At 39.1% G+C, this 23659-nt stretch overlaps 1 protein-coding gene and 1 long non-coding RNA gene across 8 annotated transcripts; one reads left to right on the plus strand and one right to left on the minus strand.

Annotated features, from left to right (window-relative positions):
- Positions 1-308: 308 nt before the first annotated feature.
- Positions 309-3740, minus strand: LOC129783038 (uncharacterized). Its single transcript, XR_008745058.1, has 3 exons — positions 3634-3740; positions 3313-3531; positions 309-1652 (listed from the first exon to the last, which is right to left on the minus strand). It is a non-coding gene; the product is annotated as an uncharacterized LOC129783038 (long non-coding RNA).
- LOC129783031 (zinc finger protein 131-like) lies at positions 3347-23253 on the plus strand. 7 transcript variants are annotated; one of them, XM_055792693.1, is made up of 8 exons: positions 3390-3471; positions 6275-6396; positions 7015-7153; positions 8626-8727; positions 9853-9997; positions 13443-14128; positions 18562-18692; positions 21104-23253. In XM_055792693.1, exons 3-8 carry the CDS (start codon positions 7045-7047, stop codon positions 21746-21748), a joined length of 1818 nt encoding a protein of 605 aa, XP_055648668.1. In that variant the 5' UTR covers positions 3390-3471; positions 6275-6396; positions 7015-7044; the 3' UTR covers positions 21749-23253. The 7 variants fall into 7 exon arrangements, with proteins under 7 accessions (XP_055648667.1, XP_055648668.1, XP_055648670.1 ...); XM_055792694.1 differs by lacking the exon at positions 3390-3471 and adding an exon at positions 3847-4763; XM_055792692.1 differs by lacking the exon at positions 6275-6396 and having other exon boundaries at positions 3347-3471.
- Positions 23254-23659: the final 406 nt, after the last annotated feature.

Here is a 23659-nt window from a genome sequence, read left to right on the forward strand (position 1 = left end):
AGGAGGGTATCTTAATGATTTCGGGAAATATTATGATTATGTATGAATACTTAATGAATATGTATGAATAAGTTCTATATAGGGTGCATGATTTTGAAACTTGGCGTGCGTTGATCGTGAGAGGACTCACTCATGCACCCGGCTGTCAATAAAGAAGTGTCTGCTTATCTGCATCACACTGGTGTTGATAAGTTCTTCATTCCGAGATTTTGGTAACAGTTTAACCCCAGCCAGCAACCAAGCACCACGCAGCCGCTCACTCTCCCACTTGGAGGGGTGGGAAGGAGAATCAGAAAGGAATGTAAAACTCAAGGGTTGAGAGAACAATTTAATAATTTAAACAGAATAAAAAAGTAAGAACAATAATAATAATAATAGTTATAATGGAAAGGTGGGGAAAAGGATAAAATCCAAAGGGAAAGGGAGAAAGGAAAACAAGTGATGCACAATACAGCTGCTCACCACCTGCTGACCAATGCCCAACCAGTCCCCGAGCAGCTATCAGCGGACCCTGCCCAACTCCCCCCAGTATATCAATACTGAGCATGATGTTCTGTGGTATGGAATATCCCTTTAGCTAGTTCAGGTCAGCTGTTCTGGCTCTGCTCCCTCCCAGCTTCTTGTATACCTGCTCACGGGCAGAGCATGGAAAACTGAAAAATGTTCCTGATTTAGAGTAAGCACTACTTAGCAACAACTAAAACATCAGTGTGTTATCAACATTATTCTCATACTAAATCCAAAACACAGCACTGTACCAGCTACTAAGAAAATTAACTCTATCCTAGCCAAAATCAGGACAAAGGGGCTCTACAGAAATGTTTTTCTCTTGCGTAATAGCACACATCTGGCTTGCTCTAGGCATGACAGTAAAGTCCTTTCATGGACAGAACAAGTCATTGTGTAATGTGACATGTTGAGTCTTCTGATACAGAGTTTTACTGCAAATGATTGTACCATTACAGTAATGAGCAATTGATTTCATAAGACTTTTTTTAATAGATGAGACCAGAAAAGGCCACGTTGTAGCTATCTGAATTCTGCACCTCCCTGGGTGAATGAATCATTTGGTCATAATGCAGGACAGTGTGGTGGGAGATCTGGCTGTGTGAGTGCACTAAGCAGCTTTCAAACCTATTTGGCGAGCCAGACAGAACTCTCCAGCAAGCTGGGTGTAGGTCACAGGCTGCTAGGTGGATAGCCTTGTGATAGATAAGCTAATGGTCCCTTTTGTCCTTCATTTATAATCTGAATCAACTGCTTTTCGAAAATAGTTATCTACTCAATTCTGCACATAAGCATGGCTTCTGAATTTTTGGGTTTACATCTGCAGTTTATTAATTCCTTCATTTCTTCAGACAAGATGGGTTTTTTTTAAAGAAGGGAAATGTATGATTCACACTTTTCTATGATTAGTTTGGTATTCATTTTTGTCTGTTTGCTACTTCACAGCTCTCCCTGGGAGAGGCAACCAACACTCAGTCTGGCTGGATGTTCTCTGCCTTCTTCAACACTGCCATGAGAAGCTCAGAACTGGAGGAGAACATCTATGCTTTAATATTATTCCCAAACTCATCTGCATGTCGTGTTCAGAAGGCTTATCAGGTTGTCTTAATTAATACAGATTTCTCCAGAGTGTCATTGAGGTGATTCTGGAAAAAGAAAAAAAACATAGGAAATTTTTAGTCATAGAAATGGCTAATAAAGATTAAACTAGAGATATGGATAAAAATAATTTGAATGTTTGGTTAACATTTTTTTCCCTAATATAAATAAAATGCACTATAAACCAGCTTATTTTGAGACTTACAACTACATTGTATTGTTTTGTAACATAACTCTCAGAAGTCCTAGAGGTAGGAGGAAATCCTGGAGGAAAAGGAGAACCTGAAAAGTTTGGAATTAATTTTTGCTTGGTATCCAGTCAGTCAGCAAAATAGAAATTATAAAGGTGTGCTAGTCCACCCAGCACCCAAACTTGTGCAACTTTGTATTAAAGGCAATATCTCTTATTCTTAGACTTTTTCTTTGATTTTGCACACTGGGTAACAAAGTCACTTTTGAGACAAGGTAGTGCTCAGCTGTTTTCTTCAGCTGTGGGGACTTGAAGCTACAGGAGCAGGGCTGGGCACCATGGAAAGGAACGCTTAGACTTGCTGAGTAGTATTTCAGTGCAGTTTTTGACAACCCTTAAGAATAATCATTTCAAGTACCACTCAATTTAAATTATAAAAGAAAAACAACACAGCGTGCATGCACCGCATATAAGAATGATTATGTAATGGAAGGAGGTTGGTTCAGTGAGGGGAGCTGAAGAGAATCATGTGTATTGATTCATGCTGGTAAGGGCTGGGGTTGTAAGCACTCCCAGGCCTCCCCACTAGTCAGGCTTCCAAAATATTTTGGCAGATCACATTAGTCACTTGCACAAAATACTTTCCAATATAACTTGCACAATATAACTTTCCAAAGCACATCTAGAAGAAGAAACATGCATTTTCCTTCAGCAATCAGAACGTACCCATGTATTTGTTTGTTTTGATCTCACAGTTGTGCAATTTGGTATACTAATACAGAACTTGTTTAGCATAACTTGCTTAGCATTAGTAGCTAAATTTGCTGAAGCTTTAGGCTGCAAGCTGTGAACTTTCACCTAGTCAGCAAAAGAAGGCCCCAGAGCTGGTTTAAGCTGGAAGATAAGGAAGCTACATTCATTAACAGAAGCTGCAACCTTAGAAAAAAAAAAATAGCCCGCCTAGAGACAATGAAAAGACCCAACGAAGAACAGGGAGACCCCAGACCCTAATATTACTACTGATCCAAACTGTCACGAGGGGCAGGGAATTTAGATTGTAAGGGTATAATTGCCTCTTTGTTCAAGGTCCCTCTTCAGAGGCACCCAGCTCAAGCTGTAGTGCTATTAATAAAAAGGACTTTATAGAAGAATCTCTTTTCAGCTTATTGATTCAGCAGAAACCCTGTTATGATTGCTGGCATGTGTAATTTCCATAACACAGCAAGGGCTGTCAAACATTGCTAGCACTTTGTTACAACGGTAATTTGCAGACTTACTGATTCATTCATGAAAGCGGTGAACACACAGACTTGAGGTCTGGGAAAACGGACGGTGTTTCAACTTATCCTAATAGTAAATTTAATTGTATTTTTCTTTCATATTCAGAAAGCAGCCGTACCCCTCCCAGGGGCGGAACAGCCAAAGTCACCTCCCCACCACACCGCCCTCCGGCGGAGCGTCAGGCGGCACCCAGAATGCACCGAGAAGTCGAACCACGCCCCGCGCCACCTGCGCACCCTGTCATGTGAAAGGTGACTCTGCCATCATTTCCGCCGCGTAGTGCAGGCCGGGAATGCGAGTCGCGATTGGCCGGCGCCTGCCTCGTTTTTCAGCGTGCTGGGGAGCAGGAAGCGGTAACGACAGAAGGAGCGCGGTAGGGTGAGGGGCTCCTTACGGTGAGTACCTAGCAGAACCGTCTCCCCACTCGGCGGAGTGGCGTGCCGCTGGGGCGCGACCTGGCCGGGAATTGAAAAGGGATCGATTTAATGCGCGCTTTGATGACGTAACAACGACTAACGAGGCGGTGGTGCCGCTAAACGCGTGGCTCGGGCCGGTACCGGTCTGGTCCTCTCCTCGGAGGCGCCCCTGTAGGATACCCGCGCCTGCTGGCGGTCGCCCGCGCCGCTCTCAGAGCGCCTGTTCCCAGCTGGTATTCGGCGTTGGCTAGGCCTTCCGCCTTCTCCTGCTTCTGGGACTCGGTGGACGCTCATTGGTTCCTCTGCCTAGGGTGGGCTATGATGCCGCCTTACGATTGGTGGGGATCGCGCTGACTGCCATCAGCACCTGCTAATGGGGCTCTGGCTGGAGTGCGGGAGGCTGCGGCTAACCATGGGGTGCGCGGGCTGAAGTTCGGAGGTGGCGCGTGCGGCTGCAAGGGCCTTCGGCGGGCCTCGCCTCCAAGAGTTCTGCAGAGCCTCGGGCCGGCGGGAACTGCAAGAAATATCGATGCCATGTCGTGGTGCTGTATCGCAGTCGCTATGGGCAGCGTGAGGCCTCTCCTGTCCCTTGGCAGTGCGACGCTCGCGTGTGCCCTGCTTGGCTCGGTAGGGTGTAGGTGCCTAGGTCGCCTCTGCCTCAGCGGTAGGCCTCGGTCTGTGGCTGAGAGGGGACCGAGGGCCTGGCTCGCATCCATGCTTTGCGGTTGTTATTTTTGAAAAAAAAAGAAATGTATAGTGGAGTTCACAAGAAGTTCTCGTTTCTGTGTTATCGTGAAGCAACCACTGCTGTTACCCACCAAGTACCCTTCATTCTCTTTTCTGGAGATGGCAGTGGCTTGGCCAGTGTGCAGTCTGCTGATCCATGTTGTCTGAATTGCCATAACTCTGCTTTGCCTGCCTGTGTTTGTGTATGATCCATATAGGCAAAGAAAACAAATGTCTAGTGCCTAAAATAAGAGGAGTTCCTGCTGAAGTCCAGGATTATGGAAATAATGAGGTGGCTTCATTGAGGTAGATTTATATGAACAGATCTGTAAATTGCATGCATATCATGTGAGATGCATCTAGTGTCAGAAGTTGATGAGGTTAAGTCAGTGGTCAACTGAGTCTCCCAAGAAAATGCAAGTAAATAACTGAATTAATCCAGTTTCCATCACTCATCTATGAGCCTGCATGTAAGCATCAACTTGGATTGCTTCCGTCTGCCTGCCTTGGCTTCTTGTTTTTTCTCTGAGGACTCTTGCTCCAAAGTAGGTATTGAACATATGCTGTTCTGTTGGGCTTTCTTCTGCAATGTCACTGAGTTTAAAATGAGAATACTCAATGCTGCAGCTGTATTTAGATATGTGATAAATTCATGTGTTTTTATTAGCTTTGTGTTAATTTAGGACACTAAATTACTTATCGTTAGTTGTTTTCTTATTCTTACTTTTCAGTGTTCTGAAAAATACTTGAACTTTAAAATTTCTTAGATTGGGGGGGTGGTTAGAAGATCTTCCTATAAACATGCAATTTGGAAATTTGGATAGGTGGAAATCTTGATTTCGGAGTCAAAATTTTGTTTGGTTTAACTTTTAGGGAATTATGCTTTTAGCTGCAAGTCATCTATACTTGTACAATGTGTCAAAAATGGGCAAGAAGAATTAAATGATGAAGTAAGTGGCTGATAACTTCCCATGTGAGACTTTATGTGGAATACCAGATAACAGAAGAAAGCCTGGAGCTGTTGATCATCTGTCTTAGACCCATTGTTACAGATGAGGTGAAGTGAAGGCAGCAGCGTTCTCTTCCTTCAACCTCACCTTCCCCCTTGTGCCCTCACAAGATCCTAATGTGTATTTCAGCATCTGCTTGGGAAAGTAGTGATAGCAGATAGAACTAGACTTCCATAAGCAGTTGCTTCTGCTCATCTTTTTCATACTTTTGGCAAAATGACTTCTCCATTGGACAGTTTATCTGAGATGCAAGAAAGAGTGTGTTTTGTGGTAAAAATAGGAAATCCACAATTCCCTTTATTTGATGTTAGTCAGTCATAAGAAAACTTTGCTTTTAGCGTAACCAGGTAGTGCTGCTCCTCTACTTCTATTGAACCTCATATACCAGTATGTGTGTTTGTTGGGAGCGAGGTAGAATTTATGCAGCTGCACGGGAGAGTTAGCAAGCATGGTCGCATCAGCTCAGATGTGGTTAGTACACGTAAGGAACAGGTTTGTGCTCGGGACTTTCCAATTCTAGTTGCACACAAAATCTGCACCAGAAGTTAGGGACCACCTGTTATCTAGTTTCTCCTAGCACTCTGAAGATAATTCCCCAGAATTTTCTGTCTCTTTTGTTTGCAAACAAAAACCTTCAGAGTTGTGTGCCCAAGCTCAAAATGAATGTTTGGTTTGATACTAACTGCTCACCTGACTTTCTTCCTTCTGTTCATACTAAGTATAACAATAATGGAATTTGAGACATACCTTCACTCATTCAAGCCTAATCACTGTCTTCTCTCAGAAACAATGCTCTTTAAAGTGAGTTACTGTGAAATGAAACAAAGTTTCTATGTTAACGTGACTTTGAAATGTCTCTGCTTTTTCTGTGGCATTCTCAGCATGAGAGTCATGTGAATGTGGGAGTTGAAGATGAGTGCTGCTGCACAGAACTGAAGTCATTTTGCTTGGAGTTAATTTGTGAAATGGTTTAATTGAAGCGCTTGGCCTCTCTCCAGAGATTCTGCTGCATAAGCAGCAGACTAACATCTGTGTCTAATCCACAGGCACAGAATTCTGCTAAACCTCTTCAGGTTTGAGAACCTCTGCAACTCCTACCCCCAGCTATGTTTGCTGTATAAGTGAGGAAGGGCCATCAGGTTACAAGCCTACATGTCTCTTTCAAAAGGTTGGCAAAGAATATTTCACCTTGCAGGGGGAGAAGCATAAGAATGCTGGGTGAATAAGAAGCTCTTTGCTCTTGAGCATGACAACGCATTAAATCCCTGGCAACTCCTATGTAGTCAGAAGCTGAAAAGTGCTGCTTTATTACATCCTTATTTAAAGGAAGTAAACATCTTCTGTTCACTAGATACAAAATGTGACTTAAGTATGAAAATTTTCAGAACCGTTCTTCCACCAAATGGATTGGTAGAATTGCAAGAAGTAACTTTAAAGATTCTGATGTTATGCTGCTGAGATGTTGTAGAATAGCTAGCTATGGAGATACTAAATCCCTGCAGTACTTGCTTTGAGGGAGGTGGGCCCTTGTTGAATCTGTAGAATAAAGAAATGCACTTACCCACTTTGTTTTTTCATGTGTATAAATAAGGCCATACTCTAATTCATTAACCTTAATGTTTCCTACCTGTCAGGTAAACCTGTTACCAAGGCAGTTTGGTGGTTTTTTTCAGGGACTAAAAAACCAGTAAAGTGCTAGTTAGTTCATGTTTGTATACTAACCTGACTGTGCATAGTATTTACTGAGTGGCGCGGTATTTTTACTGTCCTACCACATCTTTTGCAGGCTAGTCCTTTTGCCACGGAAGCTGAAGAAATGATGGAATGTATCCAGGAATTCCCTGAACACTATAAAGTTATTTTGGATAGACTGAATGAACAACGTGAGCAGGACCAGTTTACAGATATAACTCTGATTGTTGATGGTATGTACAGGCCTGAGAACCAGTTGGTATACAGAGAATTTTGATAAGCTGTGCTAGGAAGCTGTTTGGTTTGTCACAGGTCAACTGGGCTGCTAACAAATTCTTGGTTCTATATTGGTGTGCAAATTGCTTGCAGAGTTTCATTTAAAATCTTGGGCTGAACAATCTCTCCAGCAGTGATTAATAATTTTGCTTCTGCTTTTCCAAACAAGGGGCTAAATATTTTCAGATAGAAGCCCACTTTGAAACTGCTGTACTACATTTAATGTATTGTCTAAGGATTTCCAAAACACTGTAAAAATATCTTTTCCTAACTTGAGCTGACTGTTTGGATTCGGAGAACTTATACATATATTGATATTTTTTAAAAAAATTAATATTAAACACAACCCAGAAAAACGAACAAGCAAAAAACCAGCATAAAATAGGATTGCCTTCTTGCTTCTCTGGTATCTGCCTACTCTTTTAATATATAGTTAAAATAGGGTAGAACAACTCTCTTTTTTTCTATGTGTTCTAAAGATACTAGTATTGGTTTCAAAGGAAGATGAAGATATAAATGCTTATTATCTCATTAGAAAAGGAGGTGTCTGATAGATCACCTAAGACTGCTTCTTATCCCAAACGTGTCTTAGAATGGATGAGCACTTCAAGAAAGATAGGCAGTGTCCACTAGGACAGAACTAGCTAAAGGAGTACCACTTGATCCTTAAAACGATAGCAAGAACTCACTTAAAGGAAAAGGGTCCTACAGAGCCTAGATTAGAAAAAAGTAAGCAAATGAAGAAAAAAATTACTCTTCTGGAATCACCATAGTTTCACTGGCATTTGCATAAAATCCTGAATGTTTGTTCCTTCTCTAGTATTACCAAATCCACATGTTGAGCTCAAAACTGTTTTCTTGTGTAGCTGTGTAGTTCTAATCCATGTTGCTTCTCTTACCTCTGTCCATGGAGCCTTATGAATGTTCATGCCTGCACCAGGGAGAAGGCAACACAGTGATGGGGAATACACAGCCTGGAAAACAGGAGGAACAGAGCAGAACTATTCTGCAGGGGTCTTTATGCTGGCAGAAGTGATGATAAAATACATCCGTATGTAAGAGCAGTAAAAACAAAGGAGAGCCTGGATAAAACCTGAGAGCTGAGCCCAAGACATACAGGAGAAAGTTTGCACAGGAACTTCCCATAACCTAAATATCTGAAAAGAGAAATGCTCTGGAGTGAGTCCTCCAGTTGACTGAGTTGCCTCTGCAACTTCAGCAAAGGTCTGTGATGTCAGCAAGGGTCTGCATGAGATAGGACAGGCTAGCTGCAGTAGTATCCCATGTTACAAGGAGACATACTAAGTGACTATATGCTGCTGGAATAGATTTGTAGACTGTGTGGTCTCTGTTTTGCATCTGCACTTATTTGGCACTATGAGTGAGGAAAGATGTTATCCTAAACCAGAATTTTTGTCTCTCTTTGTAGGTCACCATTTCAAAGCCCATAAGGCTGTTCTTGCTGCCTGTAGCCAGTTCTTCTACAAATTCTTCCAAGATTTCACTCAGGAGCCCTTGGTGGAGATTGAAGGTAGTCCAATTCATGCAAATAAAAACCTTCAGAGTTGTGTGCCCAAGCTCAAAATGAATGTAGTATCCTTGGTATGGGCTTAAATGCGTGCTTAGTCATATCGATTAGCTTTCTAGATCTCAGCTCTTGGGTTGTTCTGAGGTAGTATTGTGGTTTAACCCTGGCTGGCAACTAAGCACCATGCTAGCCAGGCTTGCTCATTCCCCTCCAGTAGGATGGGGGGGGAAGAGTGGGGGAAGAGTCAGAAGGGTAAAAGTGAGAAACAAACTCATGGATTGAGATAACAATTTAATAATTAAAAAATAATATATTTTTTAAATGGTAAGGAAAAGAGAAAAAATAAGAGAAGAAAATAAAACTCAAGAAAGACAAGTGACACAAATGAAAACAATTGCTTGCCACTAACTGACTGATGCCCAGCTAGTCACCGAGCAGTGGTCCCTCTGCCTGCCCCCCCCCAGTTCTATTGATGTGTCCCCTCCTAACTTCTTGCGCACCCCCAGCCTGCTCACTGATAGGGTGGTGTTAGGAGCAGAAAAGGCCTTGACTCTATAAGCACCTCTCAGCAGTAACTAAAACATCCCTGTGTTATCAGCACTGTTTTCAGCACAAAGCCAAAGCATAGCCCCATACTAGTTACTATGAAGAAATTTAACTCTGTCCCAGCCAAAACCAGTACAGATAACTATTGCCACTAGAAAAAACTTCCCCTGAAGAAAAATTAAAAAGATACCTTGGCTGGGGTGCAGGAACAGGATAGATATAGAACAATGCTTGCCTGGTAGGCAAGGAGTAATTTCTTAGAGCAATACTTCAGCTTCTAGTAACTTGCTGCTCAGAGGTCTTTTGAGAGAGCTATCATATTTTTATGTTTAAATTTATACATTTTTATTATTCTATACAAACAGCTTTTTGTCTATCTTATCCTTCCTTTTATCTTTGTCATGGCATGACTTTAGTTATTCCAGATTCACATGCTTCTGACTTCTTATTCCAACGTGAGGCTTTCAAGGGCGGCATCTTCATGAAACTGGCTGTCAAAGTACTGTAAGCAAAATGGTGAGCAGGCAAGTGTGCAAAACTGAGGAATTGCTGAAAGAGGCTGTTTGTCTTGCTTGTAAACAGGTGTAAGTAACATGGCATTTCGTCACCTAATTGAGTTCACCTATACAGCAAAACTAATGGTCCAAGGTGAGGAAGAAGCAAATGATGTTTGGAAAGCAGCTGAGTATCTACAGATGTTAGAAGCAATCAAAGCACTTGAAATCAGGTAAACACATAAGCCTATTTTTTTTCCCACCACTGAAATGTTGAGTCTTAAGAATCCTTTTATGAGAACTGGCTGCCAGTGTTTTGGAGTGCTGTTCTTTATCCTGGAACCTCCTAAACTTGTGTGGGACCATATACTCTACTGTAAAATATGGGTCAGAATTATAAAGGCTAAAAAATGAATGTCATGTTCTTTGGGCTGAAACTTGATGACAAGTGATATAGCTGGTAAATGTTGCAGACATTGTAGGGCTATGAGTTGGTGGTAATTAATACCAGGTCTCTGTGGTATCTGACTGCCCACACCTGATTGAGAGCTGGATGTACAGTGATGATGTCTCTCAGGTAATTAGACCATATTAACAAGCTTGTGCTGGTGTTCTGATTTCATGTAGCTTTCTGCTTTTGAGAGAATAGGCAGTGATTTTAAAACTTCTTGGTGCAAAATTAATCTCTCAAACTTTTTGAACAAATGTAATTTTTATAATCTGTTTTATATGGGATCAGTACTTAATCAAACATTGCTGTGGCACCTTTTATCCAGTATGAGGAACTGTACTCCATTACCGAACTCCAACTTGAAAAAAGCAGGTGCCATTCCCATCATGCTGTTTTCCTTCCCCTTCCTTCCCTTTCACAAAGTGCTGTCATGTTCTCATTCCTTCTGTATGCTGCACCATTCTTCTGTCATGAAGCAGAGGGAAGGGCAATAAATACCTCCTGACATTACAGTTAGCCTTGCTTTCTCTTCTAGACCTGCTGGAAGGTTTTTGCATTCAGGCTAAGGAAAGACTGTTGCTGCTTCTTTATCTCCCCATAGACATGCTAGCTAAGGAGAGTGGCATTGGCCTCGAGTTTCTCTAGTAGCTAAACAAACAAAACCTCCATTGCATGGTACACTGGGAACTTGGTTTTCAACATTAGCGTTGATTTTTATTTTTTTTTAATCAATTTCTGTGGATTGGTAGCAGAGCTGAATAAGTGTGTGTGTGTATATATATATATTTTTAATAGGAAAGATGGGATTGTGCATTTCTAGTCTTACCCTCCCACCCCACCAACACCTTTTTTTTTGACATTATTAAGATTAAGCATGGTAACACCAAAAGAACTTTTTTTTTTCATTCAGGAAAAAAGCAGACCTTTGCTGTATTCTTAAGAAAATTAAGACATTTGAAACTGAAAAAGTATGTTCTAATTGGTATCACTTTGAATCTGTGTACACTGGTAAAGCTGTTGAACCAGGACTCAGATCAGTCAATCAAACTTAACTGTCCAGCCTTCAATTATTTCCCACTATTGTATAATGTTATGCAATTTGTTGGTTATGCATCACTAGTAAATGCTGTAATTCTTATGTTACAAGGAAACAAATGTTTTGCTTAACAAGCACACATGTAAGCCAGTCTATTCTTAAAGTTATTACCATTGTTCATAGGTTTTGAAAAAAATAGTGAGGGTTTTTTTGGTTAGAAAACCAAATTTGAGTACCATTGTCAGTCTGGTTTTCCCCTCCACAGTAAGAGGGGGAAGAATTGCAGTACAGTGCCTCTGTCTGAGCTTTAACTGAAAGGTGTAAGCTTCAGAAAGTTCAGCTAAAGTAGAGATTATTATAGAACCATTTGTGTAAGGTATCAGAGTTGCACATCACATAATCTAGACTAAAAAGAAAACAACCAGCTGTTATTCCTTGAAGTACAGTGTTGTATGTGTGTACCCCATTCAAAGTTTCACACCTGAGCCACACAATGTGCTCAAGGACGGTAGCCGCCTCTTTGCTGAGCGGATTATTATTTTGGTACGTGATTCTAGAGCTACTTGCAGTAATGTGCAATGTAACTGTCACCTACTAGACATCAGGAATCTAGGCTAGGTGAAACTTACAGTTTAGCTGCTCTGTCTTCCTGTATCTGAATATAGTAAGGTGCAATTTAATAAGCTGTATCCTGCATTAGATCAGTAGCCATACATCTCTGCCATATGACATACAGATAGTGGAGAAAAACCTTATCTCTCCTATTACTAGAAAACTTGAAAGTAATAGGGAACAGGTTACATAAAAGGATTCATAAGGCTGCAAAGGAAGGTAAAAGCACAAATTACTTTTGTCAGTCTGATTTGAGGGGAAGATAGCCAGTCATTTTTGAAACCAATAATCAGTAGTAAAACCTCCAGCATGTAAGGATCGTGGATAGTCATGAGGGTGTGACTTGAAAGCATTGGCCCACTCAGCTCTGTCTGTGTTTGAGATGGCATGCTGTCCCTGACATCTTGGAGGAAGGGGGTTGTGTGTTTATGGTGCAAGGAGAAGAGGAATGGAGCTGGGGGTTGTGTTTAAGCCCAGAAAATTAAACTAGAATATTCTTTCCACATCCTGGTGGCTTTTTTTTACCTCTGCTGTTAGCTGTGTGCTTTCCTGAAGTACAAGATGTTATAATAATCATTGTGTGAAGTCACAGCTGCAGTGTTTTCTAATAAACTGTAAGTGCAGCAGGCAGTTGCATGCACTCCAGAGCTTAAGAGGTGAATAGCATAGGAAGGACTTGAATCTTATTTCTGAGTAGGCAGGCCAAAGAACTTCCTTTGGGGAAGTTTTCAAGTACAGAATTTCACAAGTTTCTTAGATAAACCTATGTCATTATGTTGGAAGAAGGGTTCGCCGGAGTCAAGAAGACGCTCAATATGAGTTATGCATCTTGCTCAACTTTATTAGTTTCTAATACTACTTATATAGAACCGATACACATGCATATTCGTAAAGCAGAAATATAATTGGTTAGTAGTCTCTAAACGCGCGCGGTTCTCACACCCCTAATAATCATGACTAAAATAAGCATTCTATCCATGTAGCTAATTGTGTTGCTGTGCTTCAGCCTTGTAGTTTGTTACTCCCTATTTTCCCATACCGCTCCCTATCTTTCTTGGCCCTGCACCTGCTTTTCCAGCAGCTGTAGCTTGTTACAGCCACAGCCTGTTGGCACAACATAATTACTTGGTCTCAGGATTCAAGAATAGCTCAAGGCTACCTTTCTTGTTAACTTCAGCACAGCAACTTCAGTACAATTCTGATTACAGGCCTATTCTAATACCAGGCCTGCATTGTGCAGATCTTCAGAGATTCTAAGGCCGCACTTCTGCAGCCATTCTTCTACATTATTAGGCTAACTGGCCTCTCTTCTTGATAAGTGTCATGTATTGTTCAAGCGGAGCTATTTAAAACACTTTAGTAACCCTATGTCAAAGGCTCTGCAGCTTTAACCATGCTATTCTACAGCTCTAAGGGGTATAGGTTAAGGACAAATTAACTTCTGAAATGCATGCAGGTTATGTCGTTGTTAATCATTCAGCTTTGAGAAATAGCGAGTGTTTAATGCAGAAGCTCAGTAGCAGGTAGGAATTGTTATGTAAGTGCTTATGGATCTTAACTTTATGCAAATGCTTTGCAGGAACAAAGAAAATTCATCACCCTTGGAATCAAATCAAATGCAAGGTAAAAATAAACCCAAAAAGAGGAAGATAGCTGAAACCTCTAATGTTATCACAGAAACACTGCCATCTGCAGAATCAGAGCCTGTTGAAATTGAGGTTGAGATTGCTGAGGGGACAATTGAAGTGGAAGATGACAGCATTGAAACACTTGAATTAGCTTCTGCAGAGCAACGTATAAAGTACATACAGACAACGGGTACATCGGATGAATCTGCCTTGGCTCTTTTGGCAGATATCACCAGTAAGTATCGTCAGGGAGAGACAAAATGCCAGATCCAAGGAGAAGGTGATAGTGCAACTGATCCCTCGTGCAAACAGGTAGAAGGTATTGAAATTGTGGAACTTCAGCTGTCACATGTGAAGAATTTATTCCACTGTGAGAAATGTAACCGTTCATTTAAATTGTTATACCATTTTAAGGAACACATGAAAACACACTCTACTGAGAGTTACAAGTGTGACACGTGCAATAAAAGGTACCTACGAGAGAGTGCTTTGAAACAGCACCTCACCTGTTACCACATTGATGAAGGTGGTGCCAGCAAGAAGCAAAGACCTGGCAAAAAAATACATATATGCCAGTACTGTGATAAGCAGTTTGACCACTTTGGACATTTTAAAGAACACCTCCGGAAGCACACAGGTAAGAGCACTGCTACGGCCCTGTATTTGTGGCTTTGGCTCTAGCATTTTGGGGTTTTGCATGTTTGGGGGAAATAGAGAATATGTTGAAGAAAACACGTGAGTCCGGAGTGCTAGAAATACTTGGCTTCTAGTTATAACTAAAATGTTCTTTTGGTTTTGGGTTTTGTTTTGTTGGGGGTTTTTTGTTTCTATTTATATAAAATTTGAGGGATTGATGTGGTTAAAAATAGGTACCCAAAACCAGCTAAAAAGTGCTAATGAAGCTTCTCTCTCAAGTCTATTAAATCTTAAAGATTTTTTTTCAAAATCACTTCTTAAAGCACGTGTTCTTCTTCAAAAGTACCAAACTGAGGAGATACTCTCTTATTTTCCTTTTCTTATTTATTATGTTAGTAAATGTTTCTGTTGAAATATCATCCGAACTGTGAGCTTCTTGATGGAATAAACCATTTAAAGGGTTTCTTTAACTAACAGAACTTCTGAGCAAATGCTTATTAATGCATTAGGCATAAAATACTTCCCTAACAACTCTCTCTTGTACCACCTTGTTTGAAAGTTTCATCCTTGCTCTTGACATCTCACGTACGATTTCATTTTCTTTGTTAATTAACGCAGCAAAACATTTCTAGTGACTATAGTAGACTTTATAATAGTTATATATATAATATTATAATAGTTACTGTAAAATCTTCCTCTCTGAAATCTGGATAGCATCTTTTGGGTACAAAATTACTTGTGCTCCTTCTTCTGTATAATATGGGAGGTTAAGATGTTATTTTTTAATCTCGCTGAAAAGTCTGTACTATCTGAATAGGTACTGAGCATCATATATAGATAGCTCTCTGAATGTAAAATATATGTTGTCCTGACCTTTCAAATGCTTTTGTTTAATATGTCAGTCATGAGTCATCAGTAAGAATTTAATGGAGGGTAGCAGTCCTATTTCTTTCATGGCTTGTTGTTGCTAAAGCCTTTAAATTAGAATTTCTTTGTATCTGTGTATGAGACTGCTGGGTATTGATATATGATACTCTAGCCTACTCCCAATAGTCCCTTAAAAGTTGCATTTTATAAAAAGTCTTTGATAAATCTTTATCCCCTATGAAGTAGGGAGTGTTTCTCCATTATGACCAAGCCAAATACAAGCTACTTAACAAGTCCTTTCAGAGAAAAGTTTGTGGTGGATTTAACAGAGGTAACCCAAATATCAGTGTGGTGGTTGCTGTTGTAATGAAGGATTTTAGGGATGAAGCAACTTTTAGCGTATCACAGGAGATGCAGAGTACTTTTGAAATATTTTTTGATACAAGTATAACATATGGAATCTAATTAGTTTCAGTTCAGCATTTTGAAAGCCTTAAGCTTAAAATTCAACTAGATACTGCTGTTTAACTGTGGTCTCCTAAGGTCAGTGGAAAAACTCCCATTGAGCCAAAGGCTTTTGAAGTTCTTAATTCTGTATAGCACTGGTTGAATACAAAAAATTAAAAGGCATGGGAGAAAATGGCCTACAAAGTATTTGATACTGTTGCTGCTTAATTGCACCAGCAGCAATAACATGAAAGTAGCAATTGGAGCAGAAATAGATACCTTATCAGGGTTAGTAATTCTTCTTGATGTTGGAATTTGACATTACCAATGGCTATTATCTTTGTCTCAATAAAAGAAAGGAAGGAGAAATATGGCGTTTTTCTCATGCATGTGTACAGTGCCTTAAGCAGTTTCTGAATCTCGGGGGAAAAAAAACCTCAAAATTGTCTTGTATGTCATGTAATAGAAACATATTAATATAGTCATCTCCAGAACTTACAGAGAGGGAAGCTTTTTGGCCTGATCTAATGATTTTTATTTTTTTTCCCTTAATGAGAATGAATGAAACTTAGCAATCATAAGTAATTCATAAGACAGAAATTCTGCAAGGCTGCATTGATAATAATGTATATCTGCTGAGTTCAATAGCTCTAACTTGTCTTATACAAGAAAAGCAATTTTTTCATACAGAAATCAATCTTAGAATTAAGCTAGATCTAATCCTAATATTTTGCAAAGTTTATATCCCCTAGCAGACACTGAATAGCTTTGTTTCCCTCTGACTTTATTGGGAGTTTTGACTGCTGAATATTTCTCAAAGTTAGGCCTTCCTGATTATATTTTTCTTTTTATGGAGAATGTGTGTGTGCTTATGTGAGCAAAGGTGGAATGAAGGAGTTGTGATGCATTCCAAGCAGCTAAATTAATCTGACCTTGTCTGAAAACCCTGTAACTGAAGTAATTTGTACACAGATTATACAAACTTCTTGGGAAAAATTATTCAAGGTCTTTGCCATTCTTCATAAATCTAAAATACATTTTACAGGTGGTGTACTTCGAACTGCAAATAACATCTTCAATTAGAGTGAATAAACCGACTCTATTTACATACCTTGAATAAATGATCCCAAGAAGTTAATTTGATAAATGCCTGCCTTTGTGGTGGTGATGGGGGAAACCAACCAAAACCCCCCAACTAGGCTTACTATTTCTTTCTAAACCCAATCTAAATAATGATATGGCAGCTTTATGGTTATGGTTTAATTTCCTGGTATTTTTTACATATTAGGTAAATAAAAGTCACTGTGGTGTTATGAATGTCTTTGGGTTAAAAGAAAATCCACCACTTATTTTGGGCAGTCTCCTTCCTGTGGCTGTAGGATTATAAAGGACCAGTGCAATATTGGACTGTCTTAGGTCAGAATTTCTGTCCTGTGAGTTAGTTAAGACTGGCAAGTGAAATCTCACCTGTTCTCACAAATGGAAAAAAGATAATTATAAAGGAGGGTTCCGGCCTGATTAACAAAAATCTCACTTAGATGAGACTGAACTTGTAGTTGGATGACACCTTGGGGAAGAGAAGCAAGTTGTCACCTTTAGCAGAGTTGTTTATCCCCCAGTTCGCCAGTGTTTCTTAAGCTGGAGGCAGGCTGACATGCTCTCTGTATTTTCCATTGCTGCTGTGACCAGCGCAGCTGAGGTAGCAGCATTGATTTACACTGTGCAGGAAGTCACACAATGTCTTTTGGCCTTTGGATATCACCACTGTTGTCTTTGAATTGTCACTTTCAGATACTTTTGGCAGAATGCATTGAAGATTATTGAAGAATTTGAGTAAGACTAAAATAAATCTGTCCTTGACTGGGTGGTGCCTTGCTCCAAGTAACTCTTTAAATGTGACCAGATTGTAGGGTAGGTGAAGATCTGTGGTGTTTTGTTCTGTAGTATCCTCTTGGCTGACCAATATATTTGGTTGCTCATGCAAAATCTATGATTTTTGATCTGTAAGACTGGTGGCAGTTCAGCATCCTCTGTGTTACCTGTACTACAGTCTCAAAAAACAGCCTTTTATAACCATCAAGGGGAATATTCCCACCATTTAACACTTTTCTGTGGCCTTTAGGTATATAAGTGAGAATTATAGGCTACTTGGGTATTTCTTTTGAAAAGTTAGTTAGGCACTTCTGAATATCTTTTTATTTCTGAAAATACAGGTTTATTGGCTTTCCATCTCAGTAGTCAATAACTACTGCGCTTCTGAAAATGCATGCTTTTAAACTTAATCATCTAGAATAGATTATTACATTTTCACTGAAATGTCTCGGCCTCTTTTAGAGTTCATTAAGCAGTTTGTTTCAGTAATGTTTGTATCAGTACCTCCACAGATTAATTATCAGACTTTCAGAAGAAACACACTGTTCCTAATTTTTTTTAACGTTAATTTCCTTGAATTTCATTGTGTTTGTGTATGATAAAATTAGTAAACAGACACCAGTTCTTTGTTACTACTTGATGATGGTAATAACAATGTACAACTTTGGATGAAAGTTTCGGTTTTTGTTTTCTGTGTTTTAATACTGATGCATTGTTACTTCATGGTCATTCTGTGCCAGCTTCTTTTTCTGGAGCTCAGTTTCAGCTCTCAAGCATAAGCTATTATTCTTGAAAATAAAACTTTGTATTATTTATATATGACTTCTTTAATGTGTCAGTATACACAAATTCTGAGTCTTTAACTGTTAATATTATCAGGTAAAAAGAGAGAAATAGCTGCTATTTTTTTAAGATATTTCATCAGAATAATAATTAACTTACATAAAAACCTAAGTATACCTTAAATAGCACTGGGAATTATGTTGGGGTGGGTTTTTTTGTGGATGGGTTTTTTGTTGTTGTGTTATTTTTTAAATAAATGAGAGCTATGACTTGATAGGGTTTTGCCTTTTATTTATATTTTAAAAGTTTATCTAGAACATCTTTCACTTCTGCAGAATAATCTGGTTAAACATGCTGTAAAGACATGGCCATCAACCTACACAAAAGGGAGAGGGGAAGAAGGGAGAACTGACCAATAACTGGCTGGTTTTATACACTTACAAATCCCTGCGTCTGTCTTAACAGGTGAAAAGCCATTTGAATGTCCAAACTGCCATGAACGTTTTGCTAGGAATAGCACGCTCAAATGTCACCTGACGGCTTGTCAGTCTGGAGCTGGAGCTAAAAAGGGAAGAAAGAAGCTGTATGAATGTCAGGTGGGCAATAGAAGTAGCAGAATCTGAGGCTAGATAACCTTCCTGTCCTGAGGGAGTGTGGAAGTACTGAGCAGGAAAGGCAACAAGAGTGGGCTTATGTCTCCAAGAACTACTTTTAGTAAAATAAATTATAAAGATTGCATTCAACCACAACATGAGGGTAAATTCTTATATCTAAGTAGTTCTATTTAAAATATGGAACTACTGATGCGGAGCTTCATAATACTTTGTTAATCAGAGAGATTCTTGTGAGTAGGTAAGTGTTCACCTGCATCTTGCTGATCTTTCTGCTTCCTTTTTAAGGTTCTTGATGCACTGACCTAGACCTTTCCTGCTTGTGAGCATGCTTCACTAAAGTCCAAAATATAAAGTACTATTTTGTTTCCTATTGTATTATTCCATTTAATACCAATATATTGACTTTGTTTGGAAAGTCATTACAGATTGTCATCATAAGTTGGAATGTTTTAAGCAAATATAAATGCTGTAAATGGATAGCTATGGTATTTGGTCGCTGTACGTAGCTGACATTTGAAAAGCTGTTCAGAAGGATGTTACTTAACTTTTAAAAGTTGATTTTGAAAAGCTATAAAATATGAGAGCTGAGGTTGGTTGTAGCATTGTTATTTGCTATTTTGCTGCTCCACTGCTGTGACAGTCTCAACCCCCCTGTTAAGGCTCACAGAATGGCTGTGGTTTGAGGTTAAATTGGGTTGTGTAGTAAACAAAACTGCTGGATGTTAGCTTTATTTGTTCCAAAAAACCAGTGATCTTATTCACAGAAAGCAGTGAATACTGCAGGAGATGAATGAATTGTGTGTTACTAATCAAATAATCAGAAGTTTCACTGATGCTGTTGCATCGTTTAGTTGTTATGCTAGTCTGAAGTTTATACTTGGGAATATGTGTTTGTCTTAAAGATAAGTTTGTTTGAACATGAAAACGACTGTATAACACAAAATTGTACATAGTAGCTTCAATGAAGCTACTGTTTTGTATTTGTGACCCTTTGGTTTAATTGCGTTCTCTGATACAGATATTGTGAATACGGGTTAGTATTATTTCAGCCTGCAGCAACTATGGCAATTCTTGGATATTTTTTTTCTTTTCCTCTTTAGAACTAAATTTGAATAGTGTTCAATAAATTAAATCTTGGCTCACTGAACAAAGAGGAGAGAACAAAATTGCGCTTGCTTGATAAGCGCTTTTGGTGCTCTTCATTGTATGCCTTGAATACTGAATTAGGCTCAACATGGCAAGAACGGTAATTACGTGCTTGGGCATTACCAATAGTCATTACCTTTATGATTAAGTAATTTTGAGTACTTATCTATAAGGTTAGTATTTTTAGTGTGTGTGCAGCTTCTTTCTAAAGCATGAGCCGAGGGACGGACACACACAAGAAAGCACTGGCATTGCAAACATGGTTTTAAGATCTCAACAGCAAAATGGGGATATTCAGCTCTATTACATAGACCTGTTTCTTGAGTTAATCCCTCTCAGATACTCCATCATCCTTCTGTGTTGCTGAAAATTGAGAAGGAACATTCTGTTTCAAAAATTTGCTAAGTGACACACATGTTCTTTGCTTCTTTCTGCAGCCAAGAACACTTGCATGGACAAAGACCCCTGAGCCTGTTTCTTTACTCTGAGCCTGACTCTACCCCACTCTTCTCTCTCTTCTACCCTGGCATCTCATTCATTTCTGCAGTCTCTGTGTTGTTTTCAGGTTACTTAACTCAGTGCCAGCTGAAGGGAAGGAAGTGTGCTCAAGTGCTTTGTGAAAATACTATGTCTGCAGTCAGAGCAGTACTTTTAGCTGGAAGAGACTTAAAGGGATGGAGTTTTGAGAGATTTTTATCTGCTGAATTCAATCAAGTTTTTTTTTTTTTATGGCAAAATGGGAGAGTTTAGTCTAGCTGGGTAAATCTTACAGTGCCGTGAACAAATGAAAGCTGATAAGAAAAGTTGGCTAATAGTACTGCATCTAGAACTTCAGTAAAAGGACAGTTTGTATTACGCTTTAATCATATAATATTATTACATAAATGGCTTTCCACCCAAAATTCTAGCACCAGACATTTACTGGGGTGTGAATCTGTATGTGAATTTCACATAAGGTTAAAATAAGAAAACTTTCAAATGCTGTACTGACTCATAAATTTTGTAGGTATCCTGTGTATGCACAACTCAAAATGGCACACAGTTTCTTAAAAATAAATATGCCAGGTCTTATGTTCATCTGAAACTGACTTCTCAGCTTTTAACTCTAATGTACGTGTGGGTAGGTGGTTTTTTTTTTTTAATCCAAGTAGCAAGCTACACTGTGTGAAGCTATGATCTCAAATAGGCACTATATTTAGTCATATTTTTGTTGGCACTGTTTAACATACTGTATCTTTTTTTTTCAGGTTTGTAACAGTGTGTTTAACAGCTGGGATCAATTTAAAGATCACTTGGTAATACACACCGGTGACAAACCCAACCACTGTACCTTATGTGATTTGTGGTTTATGCAAGGCAGTGAGCTGAGAAGGCATCTCAAAGAAATGCACAATATTTCAGAACGAATAGTAACAGAAGAGGTTCTCCCAGTGGAAGCTGAACCAGTAACATCAATGACTATAATAGAACAAGTGGAACAAGTCCATGTCCTACCAGTAATTCAGGTACAAGTGGATCCTGCACAAGTAACTGTGGAACAGATGCACCAGGATCTCGTACAGGACGATCAAGTGAAAGGCACACAGATGGATGAACTGCAAGAACAGGTGCAAATCAGTTACTTGGAAGTTGAACGCATTCAGACTGAACAAGGTGCTGAAGTTCATGTGGAGCAGTTACATGTTGAGCATGTAAATCAAATACAGATGGAAGTACTGGCAGAACTTATAGATGGAACAGACCTGGAACAAGTAGAATATGAAAGCATTGATCAAGGAGAAGCAGAAGAAAAGGAAACTAGTCAAGTAGATGATAAGAAAAATCATGAACAAGCTGAAGACTTAAAAACTCCACAACTAGTGGACACGCAGAATGAAAAGATGGATGACTAGGACAACCACACCATGCAGGTTTAGGAATGAAATACTCAATTATTTTTGTTAGCTTTTACATTGGTTTTTGAACCATCAGTGGTCATCTTTCCAATATGCTGTCCTTGGGAAGCTGGACAAGTGGACTGAAGTTAACTTTCTTCATGTGCAACTAAACTTCTCTCATATGTGAAAAATAACTTTCCCATTCATGTAATACCATGGAACAGAAACTACCGCAGGCATGGACAGCTTTGTGAGGATTTTAATAATGAATAGCTTGTATCACTGTTACACCATCCCTGAGTATATGTAAGAGTAACTTCACCTCTTTTCCTCTTGTCATAGAACCAAGCTCTTGTTATAGATTTGCAGGGTGTCTGTGGCAGAAGAATCGGTAAAATCTGGTGGGTTCTATTGTAAGTGGCCAATTGGATACATGTGAATTTTCTGGACATATCATTTGCTGTTTCCTAGTAGTGGTCCCTAACTTTCAGGCTGGGGAGAAATCATTGTTGCTGGAGGTCTTGGAGAACAAAAATCCTGTGCCTTTTCAATACTTTTTAAAGTTCCTAGAGTGTTCAAGAACCTAGTTTAGTAAAAGGCAATGTAGGTAATGTTATAGTGCTTTATATTTTTGCTTATAATTGGCAGCTACTGATATTTTAATTTTTTTCCCCATTAAATTGAGGGGGAGGGAGGAAACAAATTTCACATGGAGGCAGCAGGACACTCTAAAAGGGATGCTTTAAATTAGGAAAAGCTCAGTAGAATCTGTGGTAAACATGAGATAGAAGACAGCTACCAGAAGACTCTTCTTCTATAAATCATTTATGAAAATGAATATTTTTAAACATAAGTATAGAGAAGACTTGTCTATATGGTATCAAGTTCCAGTTTTTTTGAAATTAAATTCTGACACTTGACACAAAGATGTTGTACTAAAAGTAAAAGCCATAGGTATGAGTGCTAAAATGTGGACTGAAAATTAGAAGCGTAAATATTTTAATCAATATTAGACAATAAAACAATACCAGCCATGAAATATTGCATTATTTTCTTAATCTAATAAATTGGGAGCAACTGAGTGACTGGCAATTACAGTGCCAGCTCCCAGTGACAAGACTTGATCTTATTTTAATAAGATTAATAGCTCATTACTATAAAGTTACATTTGTTTAGAAAATATTTGTCTAGCTCTGTTTAAGGATGCGAAGGACTTCTAATTCTCAATTATTGCCTTGAGATTGGAGGTGCCTCCATACTTCCGAAAACCTTTCTTTTTGAAGCCTTAGCTGAAGGGAAGAATTTTTGCAAGGGCGTTCCCTTTTGGTAATCCTGTAGTTCTTAGTTAGAATCAAGCTTTTCTATTCAGTCTTCTCCAAATGCAGAGTTATTTCCTGAGATTTGTGCTTTCATTTAGTCTCATTCAAAATTATTCTTGTGTTTCATTGTAGCATAGCCTTCTAGAAACTATTGCAAAACCAACATGGATCTCAATTAAAATTTCAATTTGATTAATGTAACTTGCATTTTTTTTTGTGTTTTCTGAGATACAAATAATATGTGATGAGAATTCTGTGCAGAGGGAAGAATGTGGCCCAATGTTAATCATGAAAGTTGGCTGTTGTATTTATGCCTGACTTCTGATAAGAAGCCTATCTTTTGACAACACAGAGGGGACAGGCCTGCTTGCTTAGCTGCGTAATTCTTAATTGTTTAGGTATTTGTACATATAGCCACAAGGTCTGTATCCGTGGAATTAAAGGAACAATCTGCCTGTGTATCTAACCAATTAAACTAACTTTTAGGTAATTTAAGGTCCAATGTAAATTAAGAAGGTACATGGTACTGGTAACAGGGCCATGGTTTGGTAAGCACAATTGGGCTATGTTTTTGTTCCGTTTGATCTCCCCTTTTCAACAAAAGCTT

Source organism: Falco peregrinus, chromosome W, assembly GCF_023634155.1.
Source record: "Falco peregrinus isolate bFalPer1 chromosome W, bFalPer1.pri, whole genome shotgun sequence".
Lineage (NCBI taxonomy): Eukaryota > Metazoa > Chordata > Aves > Falconiformes > Falconidae > Falco > Falco peregrinus.

Excerpts from the sequence above, each read along its gene's own strand:
- LOC129783031 (XM_055792690.1), top strand. The coding sequence starts at position 4,677 with ATGAGCCTGCATGTAAGCATCAACTTGGATTGCTTCCGTCTGCCTGCC. Across the intron at positions 7,154-8,625 it reads TATAACTCTGATTGTTGATG|GTCACCATTTCAAAGCCCAT; the intron begins GTATGTACAGGC and ends CTCTCTTTGTAG. Across the intron at positions 9,998-13,442 it reads ATCAAAGCACTTGAAATCAG|GAACAAAGAAAATTCATCAC; the intron begins GTAAACACATAA and ends AATGCTTTGCAG.